Genomic DNA, 24194 nt, shown 5'->3' with positions numbered 1-24194 from the left:
TTCTTGCAGCAACCTGTTGACATCCAGCCATATTTAAAATAATCTTCACTTGCATGTGACATTAATAATAGTGTTTGATAATGTCAATTTCTGTTTGATAATCTTTTTTTTTTAAATGGGAACAAATAAGGATATCTTCCAGTCAGTTGGCCAGGCTGCTATTTCTCATATCATGTACGTTTGTTTTACATTATTTGCTTGTCCACTTGTTTTAAGGTTTGCTTTTATGGGTGCAAAACTTAGCCATCAGTTTGCTGTATTGCTTGCATGTTGCTGCTAATTCTATAGTTTGTGTATATGTATTATTTGGTTGTTTGCTCTTATGAGTACAGAACCTGTTTGTCAGAGTATTGTACTGAAGTGCCTCACATGTTGCTCTGATGCTAGTAGCTATACTTCCAATATTTAAAATACCAGCAGAGTCATCCATAGCAGATAGACTTTGGGAGATTCTCTAAATTAACTACAGTGAACACCTAGGTCCACTTATCACTCTTATTCATTGTCCAGCTCTCTGATGCACAGCAAGTAATTGTGAAGACCAGGGCCTGGATCAGGTACACCTTAGTCTCTAGACTGATATACTTATTCTTTAGGACTTTGGAAAGTTCCTGGACAGCAGACTTCCTCAATGCAACTTGTCTTTTGATTTCCTAATGTCTGGTACAAAGAGTGTTGATTGTGGAGGCTAGCAAGCTGAAATTGCCAACAACCTCAATCTTTTCTCAGTCTATCACTGTGCTGCCAACTGGCACAGTGGTGAGAATCCTTACCTTCTTGAAGTTGAGCTTCAAGCCATATTGAAGGCTACAGTCCTTAACCTTCTGCAGCAAACACTTCAAGTCGTCCTCAGTTAGGCAAGCAAGGTTGTCTCATCTACATAACATAATTTTGAGGAGACTCCCTCCAATTTTAGTCCCACATTCCTCCTCATGAGCCTCAGCCTCCCAAATGATCTGTTCTACATTCAAAAAAGGTATGGAGACAGGACACATCCTTGATACACTCTTTCCCCTATTTTGAACCATGCAGTGCTTCCTTGCTCTGTTCTGAGGATTGTTTCCTGGTCCCCATGTAGGCTTCACCTAACATGTACAGATTATAGATAAACAAAGAAGGGCTGCTAATCAGAAGACTTCGGAGTAGTGAGGATTTCTAATTTATTAATTTAGCCCATTCAAGGGGCTAAATTTGAGAGTGAAAAGACCAATCAGTCTGAAATGCTGGGATGTATGAACCCTTGAGTCTGTGGCTGGTGACTATTTGATCTAGCCATGGATGGATAGCCATGAGTTGAGCAGAAGCCAAGCAGATTAAGAGAAGATGTTTCATGCTGCAGGTTAGTGTAGATGACTGCAATCTGATGATTACTCTAGACTGGACTTTACTTATTGATATAGATGCTCAGTGTTCCAGTAGGAACAGAAGTCTTCAAAAAAATTTAACATATTTGTTTCCTTGGAGTACACTGGTTTGTTTTGCTTTAATTTTATTATTTTTTGTATGTGCATCATCAAATCAGATCTGACTGGTACAGGAGGAGCTTGCCCCTCCTTCTCCAACAGAGCATCTGGTGGACTTGAACTGAGTACCTCTGGGATTGCAGTGCAGCTTCTTGCCACTAGGCCACTAGAGCTCCCTTGGAGTATGTTGGATAGAGACAGGAAAACTAGAAAATTGCTTTCTACAACTGAGATAATGGCATGAAGCAGCTAGCTTATATGGTTTTTGTTAGTAAAACGTTTATAAAAGGAATTAATACTTCAAAGGTGAAGGCCAATGGTTAGAAAAACCAACACATGGTCTGTGGTATAGTGGGTTTATTGTTCAAAATGGCTTTCCTATGCCTTTGCCTTGAACTTTTGCCCCATGTTTGGGTGGGAACATACAAGCAGGGTGGACAGTCTATCCATGAGAACTTGGTCCACTTGTGCCACTGTATTAGGTTTAAATTGAGCAAGTTAAGCAGCAGAAATTGGGAATCTCATTACCAGCAAGGAAGAGGAAGCAGAGGATGTGTCTTCTGGAGCCAGATTTTGCTGTCTTAGTCAGACCTGGACCTGCAGCAGAATAGCCACAGTTTAAGTCTAAAGATTGGGACTCCAACCACTGAATTAAAAGTGTAAGTGATTGATTCTGATTCTTAAGAGGAAGTGCAACCAGATGCTGCTTAGAGGCAAGGATGGTGAAACTTGTCTCACCTACTCTATTTTTTTAAATATTTTTTTATTTTTTTCTATAATTATATTTTATTAATTTTCATAAACATTTACAGAGATTTTGGGTTTCCATTCATTCATTGTTGCACTATTCTCTCTACCCTCCTCCCAGGTTGTTCTTGTCCAAATGCCACAGTGCTTGTCAAAGCCAGTTCTGATTAATCTTCTTTGTCAGTGTGTCCTTTGCCATTCCCTATCACTCCTCCCTGAGAGAGACTTCACCCTGAGTCATAAGGAAAAGGGGATGGCGTTTTCTCTTAGCTACTTGCTGCTGAAAAGGGACGCTGTGGGTTTCAGGGTGAAGATCTTCTCTCACTACTCTAAAGGGCCCCTTTGGCAGTAGGAAACACATAGACTATTATGGAGATTGATTTTGGAATTTAGATGCACTCTTATTGATTGTGCTTGGCCGTACATGTTCATATCCTTGAAGATGTATCATGGGGGTGTTGCAACCTAGAAGACACAAATTTGACTAACAAGTTATAAGTACATGAGTCAAAAATTATGGAAAAGTAAAAGAAAAGATTCTTTCATTGTTTTACAAACCCTCCCCCAGGTCCCCTCCACCATGTAGCCCTCGCTCTAGACTCCTGTGATGACAGAAATACCTAGTTATATATCTCTTTTAAACAGTTTTCTCCCTCCTCTGTTTCAGTGCAGTATACATTATTGAACCCATCTTACTCAGTCTCTCCCCAACCCCAAGGACAGTCCCATTCTACAACAGTGGCATCATGTAATATTTGTCCTGTTGTGACTGGTATATTTCACTCAGCATAATGTTCTCCAGAGTCAACCATTTTGAATAATATTGCATGAGTTCCGTGTTTTTTAATAGAAGCTATTCTATTGACCGTTGTTCCCACCAGTGGGAACTCATAGCCAATCATGGGTTTTGCAAGGCTGTAAATCTTAAGAGATTGCCCATCTTTCTTTCATGGAGTGGCTGGTGGGTTCAAACTGTCAGAGTGTGGCTTTCGGGTTAGCACTACCCCTTATGAAGTAGCCACCAAAGCTCCCTAGTTCTTAGAGAAAGACACCATGCTGGGGAAAGTAGAGGGTCAGTGAAAACAACAAGGGGTTTGGGCATAATGGACCCTGTGAGAAAGGTACAGGATAGGGCACAGCTTCGATCTGATGTTCCTAATAGTTACCTGGAGTGCATCTAACAAGTATGCTACCTACCTTGGAAGAAGCAAAACAAATTAAAAGGCGCATTGTCATGGGAAAGTCTGCTGTTAGGGACCTCTCCAAAGTACTGAAGAGCAATGGTGTCTCTCTAGAGACTAAGGCGCGTTTGATATAGGCCATGGCCTTTGCAATCACTTGTTATGCATCAGAGAGTTGGACAGTGACCAAAGAGGATAGAAGGAGAATTGAGGCCTTTGAGTTGTGGTGGAGAAGAGTATTGAGAATACCATGGACAGCTAGGAAAACAAACAGATTCGTCCTGGAAAGGGTTTAAACCAGGTGGCTCCTCGGAGGCAAGGATTCTGAGGCTCAGTCTAACATACTTTGGACATGTTGTGAGGAGAGACCGGTTCTTGGAGAAGGACGTCATGCTTGGGAGGGTGGAGGGACGGCGAAGGAGGGGAAGGCCTTCTATGAGGTGGATTGATTCAGGGACTGGGATAATTGGGATGGGAGTGTCGGAGACCGTGGGATTGGCACAGGACAGAGTTTGGGGCTGTTGTACATAGGGTCGCTATGAGTCGCAAGCGACTCGACGGTACATAACAACAACTTTATTCATATTTAAAAGTAAATGTCACGGGGCAAGTGTTCCCAGGAAGACACATGCCATTAGGGATTTAACAATCTATTGGGAGATTTTCAAGTATTGTCAATTTTTCTGTTGTCAAGATTGGATTATATTAAGATAATCCATGCCTTCTCATGACTACCTGGCAATAAGTAGAACGAGTTTATGTATTCATAGTTTATGTACTCATGTTTAAATGTCACAGGAAAACACACTCCCAGCAGTCTTTATGAGATTTGACAATCCACGCCAATCCTACAAGTACTGAAGAAGGGGTTTTAAAAAAACAGCAAACAGACTAAAGTGAGCAGGGGGATATGCAACAGAATGGTGTGAAGAGGGTAGGATTGATTTGCGTCTTTTGCCGCTTCTCTTACCCCAAAATAAAACCAAAACAACCATGCATTGTACTGGGCCAGTTTCATTTTCTTATGACTTCCCAGAGGCAAGTTTTAACCTCACTAAGACACCAGGTGTGCACCTAGAACTCCAGGCACCCGACGCCGCTCCCCGCAGGCGGCCAGGCAGGGAAGGCGGCGGAGGCGAGCCGGCCAGGGAAGCAGGACGCAGCCACCGTGGGCGGGGCCGCAGGCCGCCGGGCAGCGCTAGCTCGCTGCCCTCGCCGAGCTGCGAACGCCGCGGCGCGGCCCAGGCCTCCGCCCGCCACGTGACCCGCGGTGTTGCGGTCCGGCCCGCGTGGGTGGCGGGAGCGGCAGGAGGGAGGGGGCGGCGAGGGGCGGGTCACGTGACAGGGTTTAAATCTCCCGCAGCCGGAGGCGCGGGGGCGCCAGTGCCGCGAGTCGAGCGGGAGCAGAGGAGGCGAGGGAGGAGGGCCAGAGAGGCAGTTGGAAGATGGCGGACGAGGCGGCGCTCGCCCTTCACCCCGGCAGCTCCCCCTCGGCGGCGCCGGCCGTGAGGAAGGCCGCGTCGCCGCCCGCCGGAGATCCGCTTCGCAAAAGACCGCGGAAAGACGGCTCCAGCTTCGGGCGGAGCCCAAACGAGCCCGGCGGGGCGGTTCCTGAGCGTGAGGTGCCGGCGGCGGTCGGGACTTGCCCAGCGGCGCCGCTGTGGCGGGAGGCGGCGGTGGCGGGCGAGGAGCGGGAGGCCCCAGCGGCGGCCGTGGCGACCGGGGAAGAAGACAATGGGTTAGGCCTGCAGGGCCTGTCTCGGGAGCCGCCGCCGGTTGACGACTTCGACGACGACGAGGACGAAGGCGAAGAGGAGGAAGAGGCAGCGGCAGCAGCGATTGGGTACCGAGGTGCGCAGGGCGCGGGCGGCCGGGCCGGGACTGCGCATCTGCTCCTCCCTCCTCCGGGGCCCCTCCTGGCGCGCGATCGGGGGTCCCTGGGGCCGGCGGGGTTGTCTGCCGCGGCGTCTCCCGCCCCGCCGAGTTTCTGCACTGCTGCGCGGCTCCGGGGCGGCCGGCCTGGCTCCGGGGCGACCCGCGGGCTCCCGCCCGCCCTCCCGTCGTCTGCGGCCCGCGGGACGGCCCCGTGCTCTGCGCAGCTTGTGGGCCATGGCGCGTTTGCTGCTGGCTTTAAAATTAAGTTTTCCTTCACCTCTTTCTGAAAGCTTATTGCTTTTGTTAAATAAATTTGCTTTCTGCCTGTCCTTTACTGGGGCACTTAAGTTTGCAACTTTTGCCTGTCCCATTGGTCGACCTTTGCGACTGCATTTGCAACCTGACACCTGTTCAGTTTACGTTTTTTAGAATCTGTGTTTTTAAATTTTAAAGTTTTCCATTTTAAAGAGCAAAACTGTTTCTAAAGCCATCACCTTTTCCCCCTGCACTTAGTAGTAGGCATAGAGAGTAGAACTTGAGGCTATTACAAGTTATTCTTTCTGTAGTGATGTACCTGTAATGGTTTTTAGAATAGATGTAATCACATCTTTTATGTCTCTGTAACCCTGAAACGTAAAATTGACATTTCTGACACCCTGAAGCAGATGTGTTTGGGGGAAAAAAATACACACGTATACCTAGATCTAGCTAAATCTAATGTCATTCATTAGGGCTTAATAATTTTGTTCTGGGAATTTTGTCCAATGAATAGCCATTTGTTTCTGTCAGTAGATTTCAGTAAGAAGTCATACGGACCGTTGGCTAATAATGCAAGTGAATTGTGCATTGGGAATTAGATTAGCAAAATAGCCCCATAGGAAAAAAAAATGCATAGTTTAGTAAGGGAAGCAATTGATGTACAGATTACTTTTTACTTTTAATGTTAGAATAAGATTATTGTTAAATGTGTCTGGGAGTGGGAACCCATTCTTTGCTGACCTTCCAGCCAATTTTTGGAGGCTATAAATCGCCGGGGAGGAGCTTGCCCACTTTTTTCTCCCAGGAGCAGCTGGTGGGTTTGAGTTGTGCCCTTTTGAGTTGGCAATGCAGCTTTACCCACTGGGCCACCTATATTGGAAGTGCTAATTTCCATGGTAATATTTACTGCCTGCCATTGAGGCGGAACTGACTCATAGCTGTCCCTCAGCAAGTTGTCTGAGCAGTAAAGGAGCAGATTGCCCATTCTTCTCCCGAGGCACAGCTTGTAGATTCAAACTTTGTGCCTGTGAGATTGCAGCAAGTACAATTTACCACTAAGCTGCCTGAGCCCCCTGATTGCTTCAATGGAGGATGCAGGCTTATCTAATAGGCAGTCTTGACACATACAGTATAGGTGTGTAAGTGTCCCATTAAATGAAAACCAATGTGCACCACAGTTGTTGTAGATATATTTTAGATGCAGTTTTTTTCCATCAGCTCTCAGCTATCTCTTCTTCTGCAGATAACCTTCTGTTTGGTGATGAAGTTATCACGAATGGCTTTCATTCATGTGAAAGTGATGAGGATGATAGAGCCTCACATGCAAGCTCCAGTGACTGGACCCCAAGGCCACGGATCGGTACGGTTCCCTTACTCTGCAGCTTTAGAACCTGATTATTTTGGTATATTCTTTTAATGTGAACCAACATTTTAGTTCTCTTGCCCTGATTACATGATACCATAAGACCTATGGAATTCTACTTAACCTTGGATCTTACTTTAATGGGATTGGCGTAAGTAAAGATGTAATGAGAAGGTAGTACTTTTAAATTCCATTTTCTTAATTTGCAAAAAACCTTACATGTTACTAAATTGTTACTACAGAATAGAAAGAAAAGATATTTTAGTTACTTAAAAAAGTGGATTTGATTAAAGTCTATTTACTGTTTATACAGGTCCATATACTTTTGTTCAGCAACACCTCATGATTGGAACAGATCCTCGAACAATTCTTAAAGATTTATTACCAGAAACCATTCCTTCACCCGAATGGGATGATATGACATTGTGGCAGATTGTCCTTAATATCCTTTCAGAACCACCAAAAAGGAAAAAAAGGAAAGATATTAATACAATTGAAGATGCTGTGAAATTACTGCAAGAGTGCAAAAAAATAATAGTTCTGACTGGAGCTGGGGTATGTAAGATCTGTACATATCAGGCAAGGTGGGGAGAGTGTGTTTTTCCTTACTACTTTTCTAGTCATAAAATGTTTTATGATTTTGAGGACTATGTCCTTAAAGGATAACATGTTTAGAAACTGATAAAAAGTATGTTCAGATATGTTAAACAACTAATTAGTAATCAGGTGGTGGGTGTGTATGTTATTTTTTTTTAAGTCTTTTCCAATTAAACGTTTTTTAGCTTAGAAGAAATTATATTTATTATGGGTGTATGTATTTGGAAACTGATAAAAGTAGTACAGCTGCAGTGGCTAAGTTGGTTCAGTTTAGTTTTGTGTTTTTGGTTTGTTTTTTGTTGTGTTTTTTTTTTTTAAAACACCCCAAAATCTCTCCAATCTTGCACATTTACTACTTTTTATATATATGACTAACATAGTTGCATGCATTAAATGCATTAAATGGCATTAAGGCAAGAATTTTACTTAGAACTCCTAAAAGGAGGTGCAAAGGATTATAATAATTTGCTTCTCTCACTTAAAGTAAGGAGTTCTCGTGGCCTAGTGGATATGGAGTTGTACTGCCAACCCAAAGTCAGGCAGTTTGAATCCAACTAGTCTACAAGAGAAAGATGGTCAAGTCTCCTACTGTGTAATTTACAGCCTTTGAAAACTGGAAGGTCAGCTATGAGTCAGTTCTGACTTGATGGCAGTGAGTGAGTGAGTGCGATCAAGTGTGCTAGGCTATTTTGAAGAAATCGGATATTTGTTAAGTTTTTGTGAAGTAACCTGGAACCTCACTTGTATTCACAAGTATGGAAATGAATCAGATTCCTACAGAGTATGATAACCTATAATAGTAACTAGAACAAATGCTGAGGTAAAATTTTGTCCTCTTCTCTGCTATTTTGCATTATGGATTGAAATGAATTCATCCTATTTATTACAGCTTTGTACCAGAGTGTCATTTAGATAAATATGTTTTACTTTGATTTCAAAATAGTCAATACTGGCAAAATTGTTAAATGGAATTCCTGCTCAAAGGCCTGATGGTTTTTAAATAGGAAGATAGAATCTAAGAGTCTTAAGAAAGGGTTGAAATATTATACAAATTTTAAAGAAAATAAATTTAGCCTTCTTGAGATAGTAAAATGGAAAAATTTGACGGTAAGAAGTTCTTGCCTGATTTCTATTTAAAAGAGTTGGTTGGAATTGTTACTCCCGTCCTTTAAAAGGATGTGCTACTGACTATACTATTGGATTAGTGTTGCTAACCCAAAGGTTGAGCCTCTCGGGTTCAGATCTTCCATTGGCTCCATGGGAGAAAGGTTTTCCTCCCATAAAATTTAGTCTTGGACACCCAATGAAGGGTCAGCTGTGAGTTGAGTCAGACTCAATTAACAATGGATTGGGGGTTTTTTTTGAGTTTTGTTTGGTATTTTTGTTGTATTGTGGTGGTTTTTTCCCCCTCAGTTGTTTAATCACATTCCAGTTACTTTAATTTAACTCCTTAGGAAACAGGACTATATTATAGATTCAGTTTTATTGGTTTATTTGGGGTGTTTTTTAAAAATTTCTGTTTAAAATTGGAGTAGATTAGTATTTCTGTTTTCTAAAAGAAAGTTCAAGCTAAAACTGTAAATTCCCTAAAAGTATGAAGAGAGAGCTAGTCCTCATAAAGGTAGGCTTACTGTACCAATTATGCTATGAATATTTCTAGGTGTCTGTTTCCTGTGGAATACCTGACTTCAGGTCACGAGATGGTATTTATGCACGCCTTGCAGTAGACTTCCCAGACCTTCCAGACCCTCAAGCAATGTTTGATATTGAATATTTCAGAAAGGATCCAAGACCGTTCTTCAAGTTTGCAAAGGTACTGACAGCTCTTCAAGTTGGATTTTTTGGCTTCATTCATGCAAAAGATTTTCATGTGTAGGTTTTTTATGTTTACCATTGATTGTTCACTCAGCTGGATACTGGTACTCTGATAGAAAGAGACCAGTGAAGTAAAAAACAGTCTTTAGGATCAGTGTTCTCCCCCTACCCCAAGAAAGACGTATCATTCTTTATTTTTTGTTATAAAAATGAATTTCTTTTCGGTGAAAAGATCATTGCATAATATTGAATTTATGTACTTCAGTTATAGTTTTAATTTGCTATTACTTAGGTTCTTAAAAACAGTTTAGTAGACCATAGCAAAGTAACAAAATATTTTGGCTTTCAGTATGTTTTATGGGTTATAAAGACATTTAAAACCCTAAGTTTGGGAACCTCTCGTGCTAAGTTGATAGAGTTTTGCTATTAGGCCCAGGCCAGCTTCTCTGGCAATTAAATCCACCAGCACCTCTTAAGGGGAAAAGAAGGGCAATCTTCTCTCATGTGATAGACTTTGGAAGCCCAATGGTTATGAGTTGGTTCTGAATTAATGGCAGTGAATGAAATGCGTTTGAACCCATTTTTAGATATTTTTAATAGTAGCCAGGTTTCATCACGTGAAGGAATGCCAGGAAAAATCACGTCCTGAGGGGTAGAAGTGATTTTTAGGTTACATGTTAGTGAGCAGATTGCAGAGACATATTACTGTGCTTTAGAGTCTCTAGAGTGGAACTGTCCAAACATGGCTATTGAATACTTGAAATGTGTTCATGTGCTGTAAGTGAGAACAACAGATTTTGAAACTAGTACAGAAAATATAAAGTGTTCACGAATGCATTTCTGGTTGATTATAGATAGAAGGCCTAGTACTTTTGAAATTTACTCACCAGTTTTTAATCTTTTATTGTGGTTAAATTATACATATAACTAGCAATGTATGTTATATGGTACTGCTTTATAATACGAAGGTTTAATATTGTACCATTCTCAGCAGATTTAAATTATTTGAAAAACTTACATTTTTGGTAAAGATCTGGTTGGAACCTGAAAAGACAGGGTAATGGTGGGCATAGTCCAATGGTGATTAATTTTATAAAACATAATGAATGGGAATGGTTTTAAGGAATACAAATGTGAATAAAAAATAGTATGAAACAATGTATACAAACTTCATAAGCAAACCAGTAATATAAAATAAAAATGAAAAACCCAGACAACTCTTTTTAACTATAGTTTTATCTTACAGAGGAATCTTTTAAATTGTTAATGCTAGACTTTGATATATTTGAGAAAAAGATCTTTTGTATTTTTGGTGACTTTGGTAGTCTTATCTGGACTTTTAAAGAACTATCCTGAGGGACACATAATACTTACATTACCAGGGCTGGAAATGAACTAAAACCAAATTCAAACTTTTTGTTGTTGGGTCAGTTTGAATTTCCATCAGGTTTCCAGGCTGTCAGTCTGTAATGGGAGGAGACTGACTTTCTCTCCAGATGTTGCGGGTGCATTTGAACCAGTAGAGACAACCTTTGGTGTAACACAACTTTGTGCAGACTGTTCCCCCAAAGCTCTGCAGAAATGGAACTCTTCTCACGGCCATCAAGCTGGAACTAATTCTTATTGCCCTTCATTGGATTTCTGAGACTAAGTCACCTAGGAGGAGATTGCTCATTCCGTGGAGCTACTGGTGGATTCAAATGGCCAGAGAGCAGTGGCCTTTTAAGTTAGGAGCACAGCTTTCTACAGAGAAAGCTACCAGAATTCTTTAGAAATTAGTGACCCTGAATGCTAAAATGTGACTTAAAATAATTTCAAACCATGTAATCTGTTTACATAGTTGTAGGAACCCATTGTCCTGGAGTTCATTTTAACTCTGTGTTCTTTGGGTCAGGGGAGATCTGAACTGTAAATCAGCTGGTGGGTTCAAGTTGCTCACCTTGTTAGCTGAATTCTTGAACCACTTTGCCACAGCAGCTCTTTTAACTATACCGCACGCTTTTATAATTAGGAACTGAAGTTTAAATTGGTAACTAGTGTTAAGTAATCTTTCATGCAGTAGAATATTCATTTTGAAAAAACTAGAAAAATAGTTATGCAAAAACAGCTTAATATGTTTTAATATAAAAATTGGAAAGTTTTCACACTTTTCAGGTATTTCAGATGAACAATTGAAACTCATAAAAATTATGAGCATTTTACTTCCTATATCAGTAAAGATGGCCATCTATATCTGCCTTTTTTAGAATAATTTGAAAGTTTAAAAACCGTAATTTTTTTCAATGATGCATAGATTTTTTTTTGTTTTTTAACATTAATTGCCATTGATTACTTACAGTGTCTAATCAGCATTTTCATTGTGTATTTTCCTTTCAACTTTTTGTTTGTTTATACCTCCTCTTTCTCCTCTTTTTTCCCTGTTAATCCTCCAAGGTTGATAGATTTATATGTAACTCTTTCATTCATATCGCCTACCTGCTTTTGGGTTGGAAGCACAAAATATCACTGGCCACCAGAGCTCCCTCACCTTCTTATAATAGTTTTATACCACAGCTATTTTTTTGTGACTGACTTACATCACTCAGAATAATTTGTTTTAGAGTCATCTTTGTTGTGCAGTATTTCATGAGTTCTTGATAGTTTTAGTTTCAGGTTTACCTTTGGGTTTCAAGTTTTTTCGCTCAGAACTTGAAGAAAGCTTCTGGGATAATCCAGGTTTGGATTTTAATATGATGGCAGAATAGAAGCAGGGTCACACCTGGATTAACTAAGAAATGGGAATAATTATGTAGGTGTTTATTTTCCCCCTGAAATGTGAACATGATGTTACATGCCGTAGAGTCATAAATGAGTGTAAGAAAATTAATTACTTTACCATACTGAGGCTGGCTTACTAAACTTCTCTATAGATTTGAAGAACAATGAAGTACCATTTAGTAGCATCACTCGTATTGTAATAGCTGTTTCTAGCAGAAATTAACACTTTTATAAGGGCTGCAAGTAGGGAACTCTGGTGGCCTAGTGACAAGAAGCTGTGCTGCAATCCCGAAGCAGTTCGAATATATTAGATACCCCGCTGGAGGAGGAGGGGCAGTCTCCTCCTGTGCCAGTCAGATCTGACTTGACACAAGAGAAAAAAAGTAAAAGGCCTTATCTATGACTAGGGATGATAGAAAAAGAATTGATGCCTTTGAGCTGTGGTGCTGGAGAAGAGTGTTGAATATACCATGGACTGCTAGGAGAACAAACAGGTTTTTCCCGGAGAGGGTGAAGCCAGCCTGCTCCTTGGAGGCAGGGATTCAGAAGCTTTTTCTAACATACTTAGGGCATGTTGCAAGGAGGGACTGGTCCTCTGAGAGGGATGTTATGTTTGGGAGAGCGGAGGGATGGCGCAGGAGAGGAAGATCCTTGATGAGATGGATCGATTCTGTGATTGGGGTGGTGGGAGTGAGTGTGTCTGAGACGGCGAGGTTGGCACAGTGTTTAGGGCTCTTTTACATGGGGTCGCTGTGAGTTGCAAGCAACTCCACAGCACACAACAACAACATATGACTATATCAAAGCTTGATTTACTGGGACTTTTACATAATTTGCATAACATTTTTGCTCAGCATTTTTGTCTTCTGTGAAGCAAAACATGTTGCTAAATCTTACCCATGTTAGCTTTTTTCTTTATCCTGTGAAGATTTACTTGATGGCACATAATGTAATCATGAAGATTTACTTAAAAGTGTGTGTGTGTGTATAAAACGGCTTGCTATAATTATAAACTACAATTGAATATCTAAAATTTAATATTCTCTTTATAGCAATTTTGTATTTTTTTTTAAACTGACAACTTGACACTTAGGGGGGGAAAAACATGGTTAACAATTGAAATAGCAAGGTGTGAGGTAGAAGGATGGTGAATTAGCTGTCCCAATGTCCTCAGTAGGGATTGCTGGCAGCATAGTGGGTAAGGAGTTAATGCCAACAAAAAGGCAGATGGTTCGAATCCACCAGCTACTCCTTGCCAGAAACATGGGCACTCTCCGGTGCGATTTATGGCCTCTAAAAATGCACTGTATGGTCAGCTGTGATCCAGGTCCAACTTAACGGCACCAGACAATAACAGTGATATCCTCAGTAGTCATTTATTTATAATGTGTGAATCTATAGAAGGAATTAAAAATTCTTCAGAAGATACACCCTAAGCACTTTTTCAGTATTCTTAATTGAAATCTAGCTAGTAGGTATGTGAAAATATATTGTTCATGTAATAATTCTGTAGAGATTTCCTACCACTTGGGAGAAGGAGATTTACATTTTTTACTTTAACCTTAAAATGTGATTTTTTTAAAAAAGGCATATTTTTAAATAAAAACAAATCCCATTACTTATAAAAGCTCATTGCTGTCAAGTCAGAACTAGTTAATAGCTGACCTTTTATTGAGTCTCTGAGTGTATAAATCTGAGGGGAGAGTCCCCAGCTTGTCTCCTATGGGCCTGCTGGATTCGGCCTCTTAGTGAGGCCTGGCCTTTGGGTCAGCAGTGCTGTTCCCTGTGGACTCTGCTATCAGAGTTCCTTCTCCAGTTCTGTTTATATAAATTTAAGTTTGTGTAATTGTTTTCTTGTAATTGCTTTCAGTTATAGAAAGAGTGAAGTAATTAATCTTTGTGATTATTTGTTTATAATTTTCTGATAGGGTGCTTTGGTGGATTAGTGGTATAGGGGTAAGGGATTGTATAACAATGAAAGAATTTCCATTTCCTGCTGCTCTAACTCCTGCTATTCCAACTCCTGCTGCAGTGACCCTTTCCACCCTCCCCAACCAGCAGATCTCTGAGGAGCAAGACAGCAAGGACCTAAAGTGTTTCACTTTCCATTTTCCAAAGGAATGGAACAAATAATTCCTAACAGGATTTCAGTTTCCACATGTAAATAGTATCTCAAAGTAATTCGATTTCTAGGGTAAGTTGAGAGGCGAGATGGTGGGGCAGCCATTCAAAGAAAGCCACATTCTTCAAGGACCCTATCTGTCACATACCTATTGAGCTTTGAAATGTTGCAAACTTTCTCATCTAGCATGATTCCTTTTTAATAGAAATAGTATTTTTAATGCACCTCAGCTAATCATGAGAAGGAATAGTTCCAAGGTTGAAGAACTGTGCTAGTTTTAGACTGTCCCACTGATGTGGTATAAAAGTGAGTAATCTTGACTGACTTCCCCTCTTGTCCCCCCCAAATAGTGTGGTGAAACAAACAAACAAACAAACAAAAAAACAATGGAAGAATTTTTCTTTTACTTTTCAAAGAGAAGAACGAACTGGGGGAGGGGTAGGCAGGGAGAAAAGTGCAACAGTGAATGACTAGAAATCCAAGATCTCTGTAAAATTTTTGTTGATATTAATAATAAGAATTTTTTTTTTTTAAAAAAAGAATTGTACTGCAGACCCAAAGGCAAATGATTGAATCCCTCAGCTGCTTGTAGAGGAAAGATGGACCATCTCCTCCTTTGTGATTTACAGCCTCAGAAAGCCTGCTGGAGGCTCAGCTATGAGTTGTTTCCAACGTAAGGGCATAGAGTTTATATCATTTTCTGTCCTTAATTTAATTTTTACAGTAGGATTTGATTAAAAACTACAAGCTGCTTAAGTAGTTACTAAGTTTCTTAATAATACTAGGTAGAAAAGAAAAGGTAATTTTAGTCTAAAAATTGACAATGAGGAGAACTTTATGGAGAAATGAAGAATATAGGGTAAGTACCTCAAAAATAGAGAACAAGGGAGCATGTAAACTTTATGACCAGTCACGTTTGTATTAGATTCCTAACACACTCCATAAATAAAATGCTCTTTAAATAGCCTAAACTTTTTTAATCAGTTAGATGAGGCAGAAAGCTTTTAATTTAAATAAGATTTTTTACCAGCCAGGAAGTATTACTGAGATTTTGATAAGGGGAATTTCTGTACTATGTATTGAGTTCTTAATTTTGTACTGTGAGAAGAAAGGGTTAATTTAGACTAGAAAGTGTATAACAATTTTGTACTTGAACTTCCAAGACTGATTCTGTGTGTAAACATTTCTTCAGCTTTTTACAATATGATCTTATGTCACTGTTGTCTTTTTGTGGCTGACTTATGTTGTTGTGTGCCGTCTAGTCGCTTGCGACTCACAGCAACCCTATGTACAACAGACATAAATAAACTCTGCTCTGTTCTGTGCCAGTCGCACTGTCTCTGACACACCCATCCCGAATACCCCAGTCACTGAATCAATCCACCTCATAGAGGGCCTTCCCCTCCTGTGCTGTCCCTCCACCCTCCCCCCAAGCATGATGTCCTTCTCCTTAATTCTAGATTAATCCATGTTGTGCAGTTTTACACAAATTTTTTGTTGTTTGTGGTGATGCGTAAATACTCCATTTTGTGAATATACCAGAATTTATTTGTGCCATTTGTCTGTTGATGGACTCTTAGGTCGTTTCCAGATTTTGCTATTGTAAATAGTGCTGCAGTAAACATGGACTTACATCTCTCATTTCATTTCAGATCTCTTAATTTTTAATTGAGATTTTAACATCTCAATTTTTTAAATTTTTTATTAAATTTTTTTAATTTTAATGAACATTTACAGAGATTTTGGGTTTCCATTCATTCATTATTGCACTATTTTCTCTGCCCCCCCAGTTCGCTCCTCTTCCCCCCCCCCGAAAGTCTGTTTTAATTGTCCAGTTGCCACAGTGCTTGCCAAAGCCAGTTCTGATTAATCTCCTTTGTCAGTGTGTCCTTTGCCATTCCCTATCCCTCCTCCCTGAGAGAGACTTCACCCTGATTCATAAGGAAAAGGGGATGGCGTATTCTCTAGCTACTTCCTGCTGAAAAGGGACACTGTAGGTTTCGGGGTGAAGATCTTCTCTCACTACTCTAAAGGGCCCCTTTGGCAATAGGAAACACATAGACTATTGTGGAGATTGATTTTGGAATTTAGATGCACTGTTATCAATTGTGCGTACATGTTTATATCCTTGAAGATGTATCATGAAACTGTTGCAGCCTAGAAGACACAAATTTAACTAACAAGTTAAAAGTACATGAGTCAAAAATTAAAAAGCAGTAATATTCCAAGTAGAGGCTCTAATAGTGGCACAAATCAAGTTACAGAGGGAAGGTAGTTCTTACAATAAAAGGCCTATTGACTATCACTTTGTCTATTATAGTATAAAGGTTAGGAACCACAAGATGTAAAGGCTCAACTATGTCATTTATTGTTCTTAAGTCCTGGAGCAAATTCCATCTACCACAGGGTTGTTTTACAACTCGGAATTCCGCATGCAAGGCGGAGGTGAAGTAAGGAACTGCTTATGAAGTTTTCTGTCAATTCCAACAACTAAGAAATAGTGAGAAGAGTTGGAACCTCAGAAGGCTTTTAGGACCAAATAGTAGGCTCTTGTGTCCAGGAGAAAAATGAATATACTTACCAGTAATGTTAATGCTCACCCACAGCTCTTCTGGGAGGATCTAAATTGTTGAAGCGTCAATTTTTTTTAAGGTACATATAAATCTAGCAGGGAGCATTGGTGGCCATGTGGGTAAAGAGTTGTCCTGCCAACCCAAAGACATGAAGTTTGAATCCAGTCTACCAGCTGCTTTCCATAAGAAATGGTTGGTTGTCCTTTGTGACTTACAGCTTCTGAAAACCTTCTGGAAGATGAACTAGGAATTTGGTTCCTATATGACAGTAATGAGTTATAGTTTGTTTTGTTGTATACCTAATACCAGAGTTGCTGCATGAAAAGCTGTTTCTGTTTTCAACCTTTTAAGACATGACCAGTTGCTTTTCATAGTGTTTGCACCATTTTCCATTTCCACCATAAAATGCAAACGAATTGCAGTCTCTCCACACTTCTGCCAGGATTTCTTGTTTACTATCTTTATTGAGCTTTGCTTTTATTGCTGGAGTAAGAGGATATCTTGTTTTATGTTTCTGATTTATGTCTTATAGCTAATGATTTTGAATATTTCTTCATGTCTTCTTTGGTGAAATTTCTTTTTGTATCTTTTACGCATTTTATAATGAGGTTGTTTATCTTACTGAAGTGGTAGAGTTTTCTATAAATTTTAGAAATGAGTCCCTTGTCAGATGTGTGCGCACATGCGTGTGTGTATGTGATTGCTAAATATTTTTTTCCATTCTGAATTTTTTATTTTTGGATAATCCTTTTGAGGCATAAAAAGCAAACAAAAACTCTAGCAACTCATAGCTGAGCGTGTGGTGGGTTTTCAGAGGCTGTGGAATGCACTGGGCATGTTGCCTCTCTCCCAGGAATAGCTGCTTGCCTTTGGGTCAGCCGTGCAGTTCTTTAGCTTATCTCTTCCTCTCCCTAGGGTGTGTTTTCTGTGTGTGTTGCTGCTGTCCATTTTTAATAATATTCTTAGAAATTATTACCAGCAGACTCATAAAACCTTGCTTTTTTGGTTTCACTTGATATTTTTAGAGATAGTTTCATAGTTGTGTGTAGCCGATAATATTTTATTTCTAAAGACTGCGTGTTGTGTTTTCTAATTATACCACGGTATATTTAACCAGGGAGTGCTGGTGGTATAGTGGCAGTTTGAATCCACCAGCTGCTCCTCGAGAGAGAGAGAGAGGCAGTTTCTTCCTATTTGATTTTACAGCCTCTGAAAATTTGCAGGAAGGTCAGTGATGAGTTGGTTCTGACTAGTTGGCAATAAGTGAGTTAGTTATATTTAACTATTCCCGTAATGATAGTGATTGTTTTTAATGTAATTTAAAATCACTCATTTTAGAGGTGAAAAAAGTATGTTCTATGATTAGATGATTATTCTGCCTTGCTGTTGGTGTGGGTAGCTACTTTTCTACAGTTGGCTGTGTAAATCTTTCAATTACAGCTTTGTTCTTAGTGGTGTGTTCTTTTTTAATGCTGTTATGTATGATTAAGTTGAAACAAATGGCAGTAAATCACACAGGAGAGGACTGCTTATCGCCTACAGAGCAGCTGGTAGAATCAAACCCATGCCTTTGGGTTTGCAGTGCACCTCCTTCCCATTAAGCCACCAGAGAGCTACCTAACAGTAAATTTTTTTTTTTTAGTTTAAAAAATGAAAACAACTAGACATAAATATATTTTTGTTGAGAAAATAGCAAAGCATGCATCAGTTCAATAGTGTCTACATAAAGAGTTTGGTGAAGTTAAGAACGGTAATATTTTGTTGCACAAATTAGGTTGCCTTCGGGCAATTTGATTTAAAATTTTCCTTGTCATTGATTCCACTTTTAACATTACGTCAGCATCTTTGTTACTTTAGTTTTGTCAAGTTTTCATAGATCTTTCTTCCTTCTCCTTTTCTTCTCACCTTCACTTTCAGGTAAATGCTGACATGTGGCCTCATGTGGCTTATTGTTTAAAGGAGCACATTACCCACGCAAAGGAGCACATTACCCATGCGTGCTATCGTTTTAAAGTTACACTTATGTGAGTCAAGGATGACCTACAGAACTAGCACATTCAGAAGGCATCTTAGAGTGATAATCTCAGAGATTCCTTTCTTAGCAGTCATGGAGGTCTCTCCTCTTTTAGGAATTTGAGTTTTGTTTTTTCCCTCTTATTCTGAGACCTTCTGTTGTGTCCCTCATCAGAACAGTAAGTAGTGGTAGGTGGATGCTGTATAGTTCTTTTAATTAGAAGAGAGTGTGTGTGTGGTTTGTGTGCACTATAAATTTCAAGGGATGAATTTCTTTCAGTCCTTGACTCCTTTTATTCTATTCTGTACAGTATGAGTTGTTGTTAGATGCTGTTGATTCAAGTATGACTCATAGCAACCTTGTGAACGTGGATCGGAACCTGTGTTTTATCCTGTGCCGTCTTTGCACTTCCTGATACACTAGAGCCCATTGTGAAGCCATTGTATCAGTCCACCTGGCTGAGGGTCTTCCTCTCCTTCACCAACCCACGACCCTTAAAAGCGTCATGTCCCTCTCCAAGGAATATAGCCCCTTCTAGCAACATACTGGAAGTATGTGAGGCAAGGGTATCTGGCTCTCCCCTCTTCAAGACATATTTATTTATTCTTTTGACAGTCCATGGGATGTTCAGTGCTCTTCTCCCAAGACCACAGCTCAAAGGCATCAATTCTCTACCATCCCTATCCATTGCCCAGCTCTCAGATGCATAGCAAGTGATTGGAAAAACCACGGCCTAACTCAGACACATACCTTAGTTCTCAAATTGGCGTCATTACTCCTCATTAATCTGGATATATTAGCCTTGGATGTGCTCATCATTCTAAGCCAGGAAATTTGGAGGACAGCTCTCTGGCCAGTGGATTGGAAGAGGTTTATATTTATTCCCATTCCCAGGAAATGTGCTTCAATAGAATGTGGAAATGTTCAAACAATATCATTAATATCACATGGAACAAAAATAGTGCTGGGAACGGCTGGAACAGTACATAGATAGGGAACTGCCAGAAGTTCAAGCAAGATTTAGAAGAGGCCACAGCACTAGGGATATCATTGCTGATGCAAGACGGATTCTGGCTGAAAGTAAAGAATACCAGAAGAATGTCTGTTTGTTCTTTATCGACTATGTATAGGCATTTCACTTTGTGGATCATAACAAGCTTGTGGCTGACATTGTGAAGAATGGGAATCCAAAGCACTTAATTGTGCTCATGTGAAACCTATCCCTAGACCAGGAGGCTGTTTTGGGAACAGAACAGAGAAACACTATATGGTTTAAAATGGAGTATGTCAGAATTGTCGTCTGTCTGCATAACTACTCAGTTGTATGCTAAGTAAATTATTCAAGAAGTTGTTCCCTATAAAGAGGAATCTGGTATCAGGATTGGAGGGAAACTCATCAGTGGACTTGTGTTATGCAAATGACAACCTTGCTAGCTCAGAGTGAGGAAGACTTAAGGCACTTGTTGCAGGAAATCAAGGAATGCAGCCTTCAATATGAATTGCATCTCAGTGTCAAGAAAAGAAAGATTCTTACCACTGGTAGATGTAGAAGAGACTAAAACTGTCAACAACTTCATCTTACTTGGATCCACATTTAACATCCTTGGTACCAGCAGTTAGAGGAGTCAGGAGACATATTGCACTGGGAAAGTCTGTAGTTAGGGACCTCCAAATTATTGAGGAGTGATATAACTAGAGGTCAATAAATGTTGTATCTTAGATAGCTGATCACAAGCTACTAAATTCACCATACTAGGTGAGTAGAACATTATTATTGTGAATTAATGTTAATGCTAGTTGACAAGGTTGTCCCTCAATACTTTGGTCCCATTAAACTCATCCTGTGAATTTCTTGGTTATATTTAGGAAGCCACTGTGATGGTGCCCCTTAACATACTTATATGTACACACTATTAAGTATTTTTTTGTTAGAGGCAGTTTTAAATTACATCTTTTAGGAATAATCAAAATCAAATGTAAAGATGATGCTTCGTCTGAAAGTAGAAAATTTGAGGTGAGGGATCAAGAACAGAGTATTACATATAGTTCTTCCACTTCCTGACTCTAGTGGCGAATAGAATTTGTGTTTTTTTCAAATTAAAAGAAAAAACAAACACAACCAACTTTCTTTATAAAGAGCTAGATAGCAAAAATAAAATCACCTATTTTGAAAAAGGGTCACACAATATATAGTTTATTCTTTACAGTTTCTTAAAAATGTGGAAGCTTTGATTGACACCTTTATGGTAAAGAATTTCAAAACCATCTTGGGACAGGTTTAAATAATAGAATAGAGAACTGCAAAACCTGCAGAAGTAAGTTTGCTAATTCCTGGGTTCCCAAGTGATTTGGACTTTTATTTTTTAATGCAGTTTGGATTTCTTTGTTATATGACTAAATTTTTATGTATCAAAGTTTTATTAGGTAGGAAATTAATAGTTTATTATTGAGGCTAATGTCAAGAAGACAAAGATTGTCACCACTGGACCAGTTGGCAGCAGGATGGATGGTGAAGAGATTGAGATTGTACACAGCTTTCGTTTGCTTGGCTCCACAGTCAACAGTCTTGGCACCAGCAGCCAGGAAATTAAAAGGCGCATTGCCATGGGAAAGTCTGCTGTTAGGGACCCCTCCAAGTACTGAAGAGCAGTGGTGTCTCTCTGGAGACTAAGGTGCGTCTGATGAAGGCCATGGTCTTCGCAATCACTTGTTATGCATCAGAGAGTTGGACAATGACCAAGGAGGATAGAAGGAGAATTGATGCCTTTGAGCTGTGGTGCTGGAGAAGAGTATTGAGAATACCATGGACTGCTAGGAAAACCGATTTGTCTTGGAAAGGGTTAAACCGGGTGGCTCCTTGGAGGCAAGGATTCTGAGGCTCCGTCTAATATACTTTGGACATGTAGTGAGGAGAGACCGGTCCTTGGAGAAGGATATCATGCTTGGGAGGGTGGAGGGATGGCGCAGGAGGGGAATGCCCTCTATGAGGTTTAGGGCTGTTGTCTATAGGGTCGCTATGAGTTGCAAGCGACTCGATGGCACTGACAACAACACAAAGTGGTTTTGTGGAATAAAAGAAACAAAGTGATTTTAAGGGTGTTCATTCCTTAACCAGGCTTGATCTATTTCATTTCCACCCCTTTTTTGGCAGTATAGAGAATTTAGGTTGTAATTTCTTACCAGTTTTCTGTTCTGTAGAAGAATGGTTGTTACTAGCAAACAGTCATAGCTCTAAAACTTGAATCCTTTCATTGGTAAGGGCCTGTGTTTCCACCCAGCCTTTGACAGCTGTTGCGGTTTTGTTTGAATAAAATTTTTTATTTGAATAGTGATTTTAATTAAAGTTTACTGAAAAGTTAGATTTTTCTTCATTCATTGTTGCATATTTTACCCCATCCTCCCTCCCCCAGTTCACTTTTATATTTAACGTTCTTGTACAATACTGCATTGTCTTATCAATTCTACAAAACCACTTCGATATTCATTTCCTACCTAATAAAACTTAATTCTGAGAAGTAAAAGTCATCTGACAAAGAAATCTAACTGCATTATTTTTTATTTATTTATTTTTAAATCCAGTTCACTTAGGAGCCTAGGAATAAGCAAATTTTTTTCTGTATAGGACAAATCCAGCTGTGTTTTGGTTAAAAAAAAGAATCCAGTATATATAGATAGGAAACATAACGTTGAGAAGATTGGAAGCAGAAGTAGCATTAGCATCTCTGGAGGAGAGCCAGTATTTCTACTCAAAACCTCACTATGGTGAGAGTTCTAAGGATTGCTTCTGATGACATTTAGTTGCCCATTGCTGGCTCTTAGATTGTTTGCGTGTTTCTGGAAACAGTTGAGTTTTAAAATAGGGTCGCTTTTTATAGTCTTTCCAGTCATTAACAGTTGCATTGTAATCTGGAAAGATCTTTGGCAATAACAGAATGGCCCAGCCATGGGATTGATTCCCGAGGAGAGTTCTGGAATGTTCAGATCTGGCATGGTCTATCTTAAAACAGGTCTTGCATGTCTAATGTCTCTTTTAACACAGAATTCTTCAACACAGAAGAATTGAGCCATAGCTATTTGAACATTTTATCCCCATCCTTTTAGTTTCTAGCAGATTTTTCACATTAAGAGCCTGCAGTATGAATGTTTTCTATCAAGACAGTTCTTCCATGGCAATATTTTCTTTTATTTAAGACCTTACAGAGTTTGAACACTGTATTTAATAATTCAGACATAGCCTGCTTCATATTTGAAAGAAAAAGAAATTAAAATTATTTAGATTGTAATACATAAAATAGAAAAGCTTTTTATAGGTTATCTCTGAATACGGGAATTGGCTCCTAGTTCTTTTACGTTTTGAAACTGAGTTGAACATGAGGGCAAATGAGTATAGAGCGGAATCTAGCATCACACACATCTTTGTGCTGCCTACACTCTCCTTAGGATAAATGTCCTGCAACAAACCATTCAGGTGAAGCTGTGGTTGATAATATCACAAACTCTTCTCAAAATACTGATCATTCTGTGGGAGGAGCCCTTCATCAAATTCTGCTTCAAATGGCAAATGTGATTTTCTGTGAGCATTGACTTTTATACTTTATAATCTTCCTGCAGAGTCACCAGAGTCACCCTTTCTTAAATTACAAAGTTATAGGGTAACTAGTAAAACATCTATGAGGATCCAAGAGGGGAAGGGATTGGAGCAGAGGGTGGGCAGGAGGAAATCACAGGGTTGCACAATTTGGTGAGTGAAGGGAGGGGGTTAACAGAAATGGGAAAGATCCCTGGGGATCTGGAAAGACACACTAATGGTGGGAATAATTCAATGGTGATTAATTTTATGAAATATAATGAATGAGAATGATTGTATGATATACAATGTGAATGAATGATAATGTGAAACACAATGTATACAAACTTTTGTATACAATCTAATGTAATTTTTTAAAATTTATTATTAATTTCAATGAAAATTTACAGACTTTGGGTTTCCATTGTTGCACATAATTTTTTTATAAAAGCTTTTTAAAATGCTATATAAAAGCAGCATTTGTTTATTTAAAAATTTTAACTAAGAGATCCTGAGTAGTAGATAGAAATTCTTAAAAATAAGGATATTAAATGTTGTTGTTACGTGCCGTCGTGTCGCTTGCGACTCATAGCGACCCTATGTACAACAGCCCTAAACTCTGCTCTGTCCTGTACCAATCACACTGTCTCTGACACTCCCATCCCAATTATCCCAGTCACTGAATCAATCCACCTCATAGAGGGCCTTCCTCTCCTGCACCGTCCCTCCACCCTACCAAGCATGATGTCCTTCTCCAAGGACCGATCTCTCCTCACAACATGTCCAAAGTATGTTAGATGGAGCCTCAGAATCCTTGCCTCCAAGGAGCTGCCCGGTTTAACCCTTTCCAGGATGAATCTAT

The 24194-nt window shown here is 39.7% G+C and overlaps 1 protein-coding gene across 1 annotated transcript in view; it reads left to right on the top strand.

The window, feature by feature from the left end:
* Window positions 1-4836: 4836 nt before the first annotated feature.
* Window positions 4837-24194, top strand: part of SIRT1 (sirtuin 1) — a 31291-nt gene continuing 11933 nt past the window's right edge. Inside the window, exons 1-4 of the mRNA XM_006889019.1 lie at window positions 4837-5242; window positions 6768-6884; window positions 7201-7442; window positions 9145-9297. Coding sequence (XP_006889081.1) covers window positions 4837-5242; window positions 6768-6884; window positions 7201-7442; window positions 9145-9297 — 918 coding nt within the window. The remainder of the gene's footprint in view (window positions 5243-6767; window positions 6885-7200; window positions 7443-9144; window positions 9298-24194) is intronic.

This window comes from Elephantulus edwardii, unplaced genomic scaffold (assembly GCF_000299155.1).
Source record: "Elephantulus edwardii isolate Elephantulus edwardi_28Jun2011 unplaced genomic scaffold, EleEdw1.0 scaffold00074, whole genome shotgun sequence".
Lineage (NCBI taxonomy): Eukaryota > Metazoa > Chordata > Mammalia > Macroscelidea > Macroscelididae > Elephantulus > Elephantulus edwardii.
This window is presented reverse-complemented; position numbering and strand designations above follow the sequence as displayed.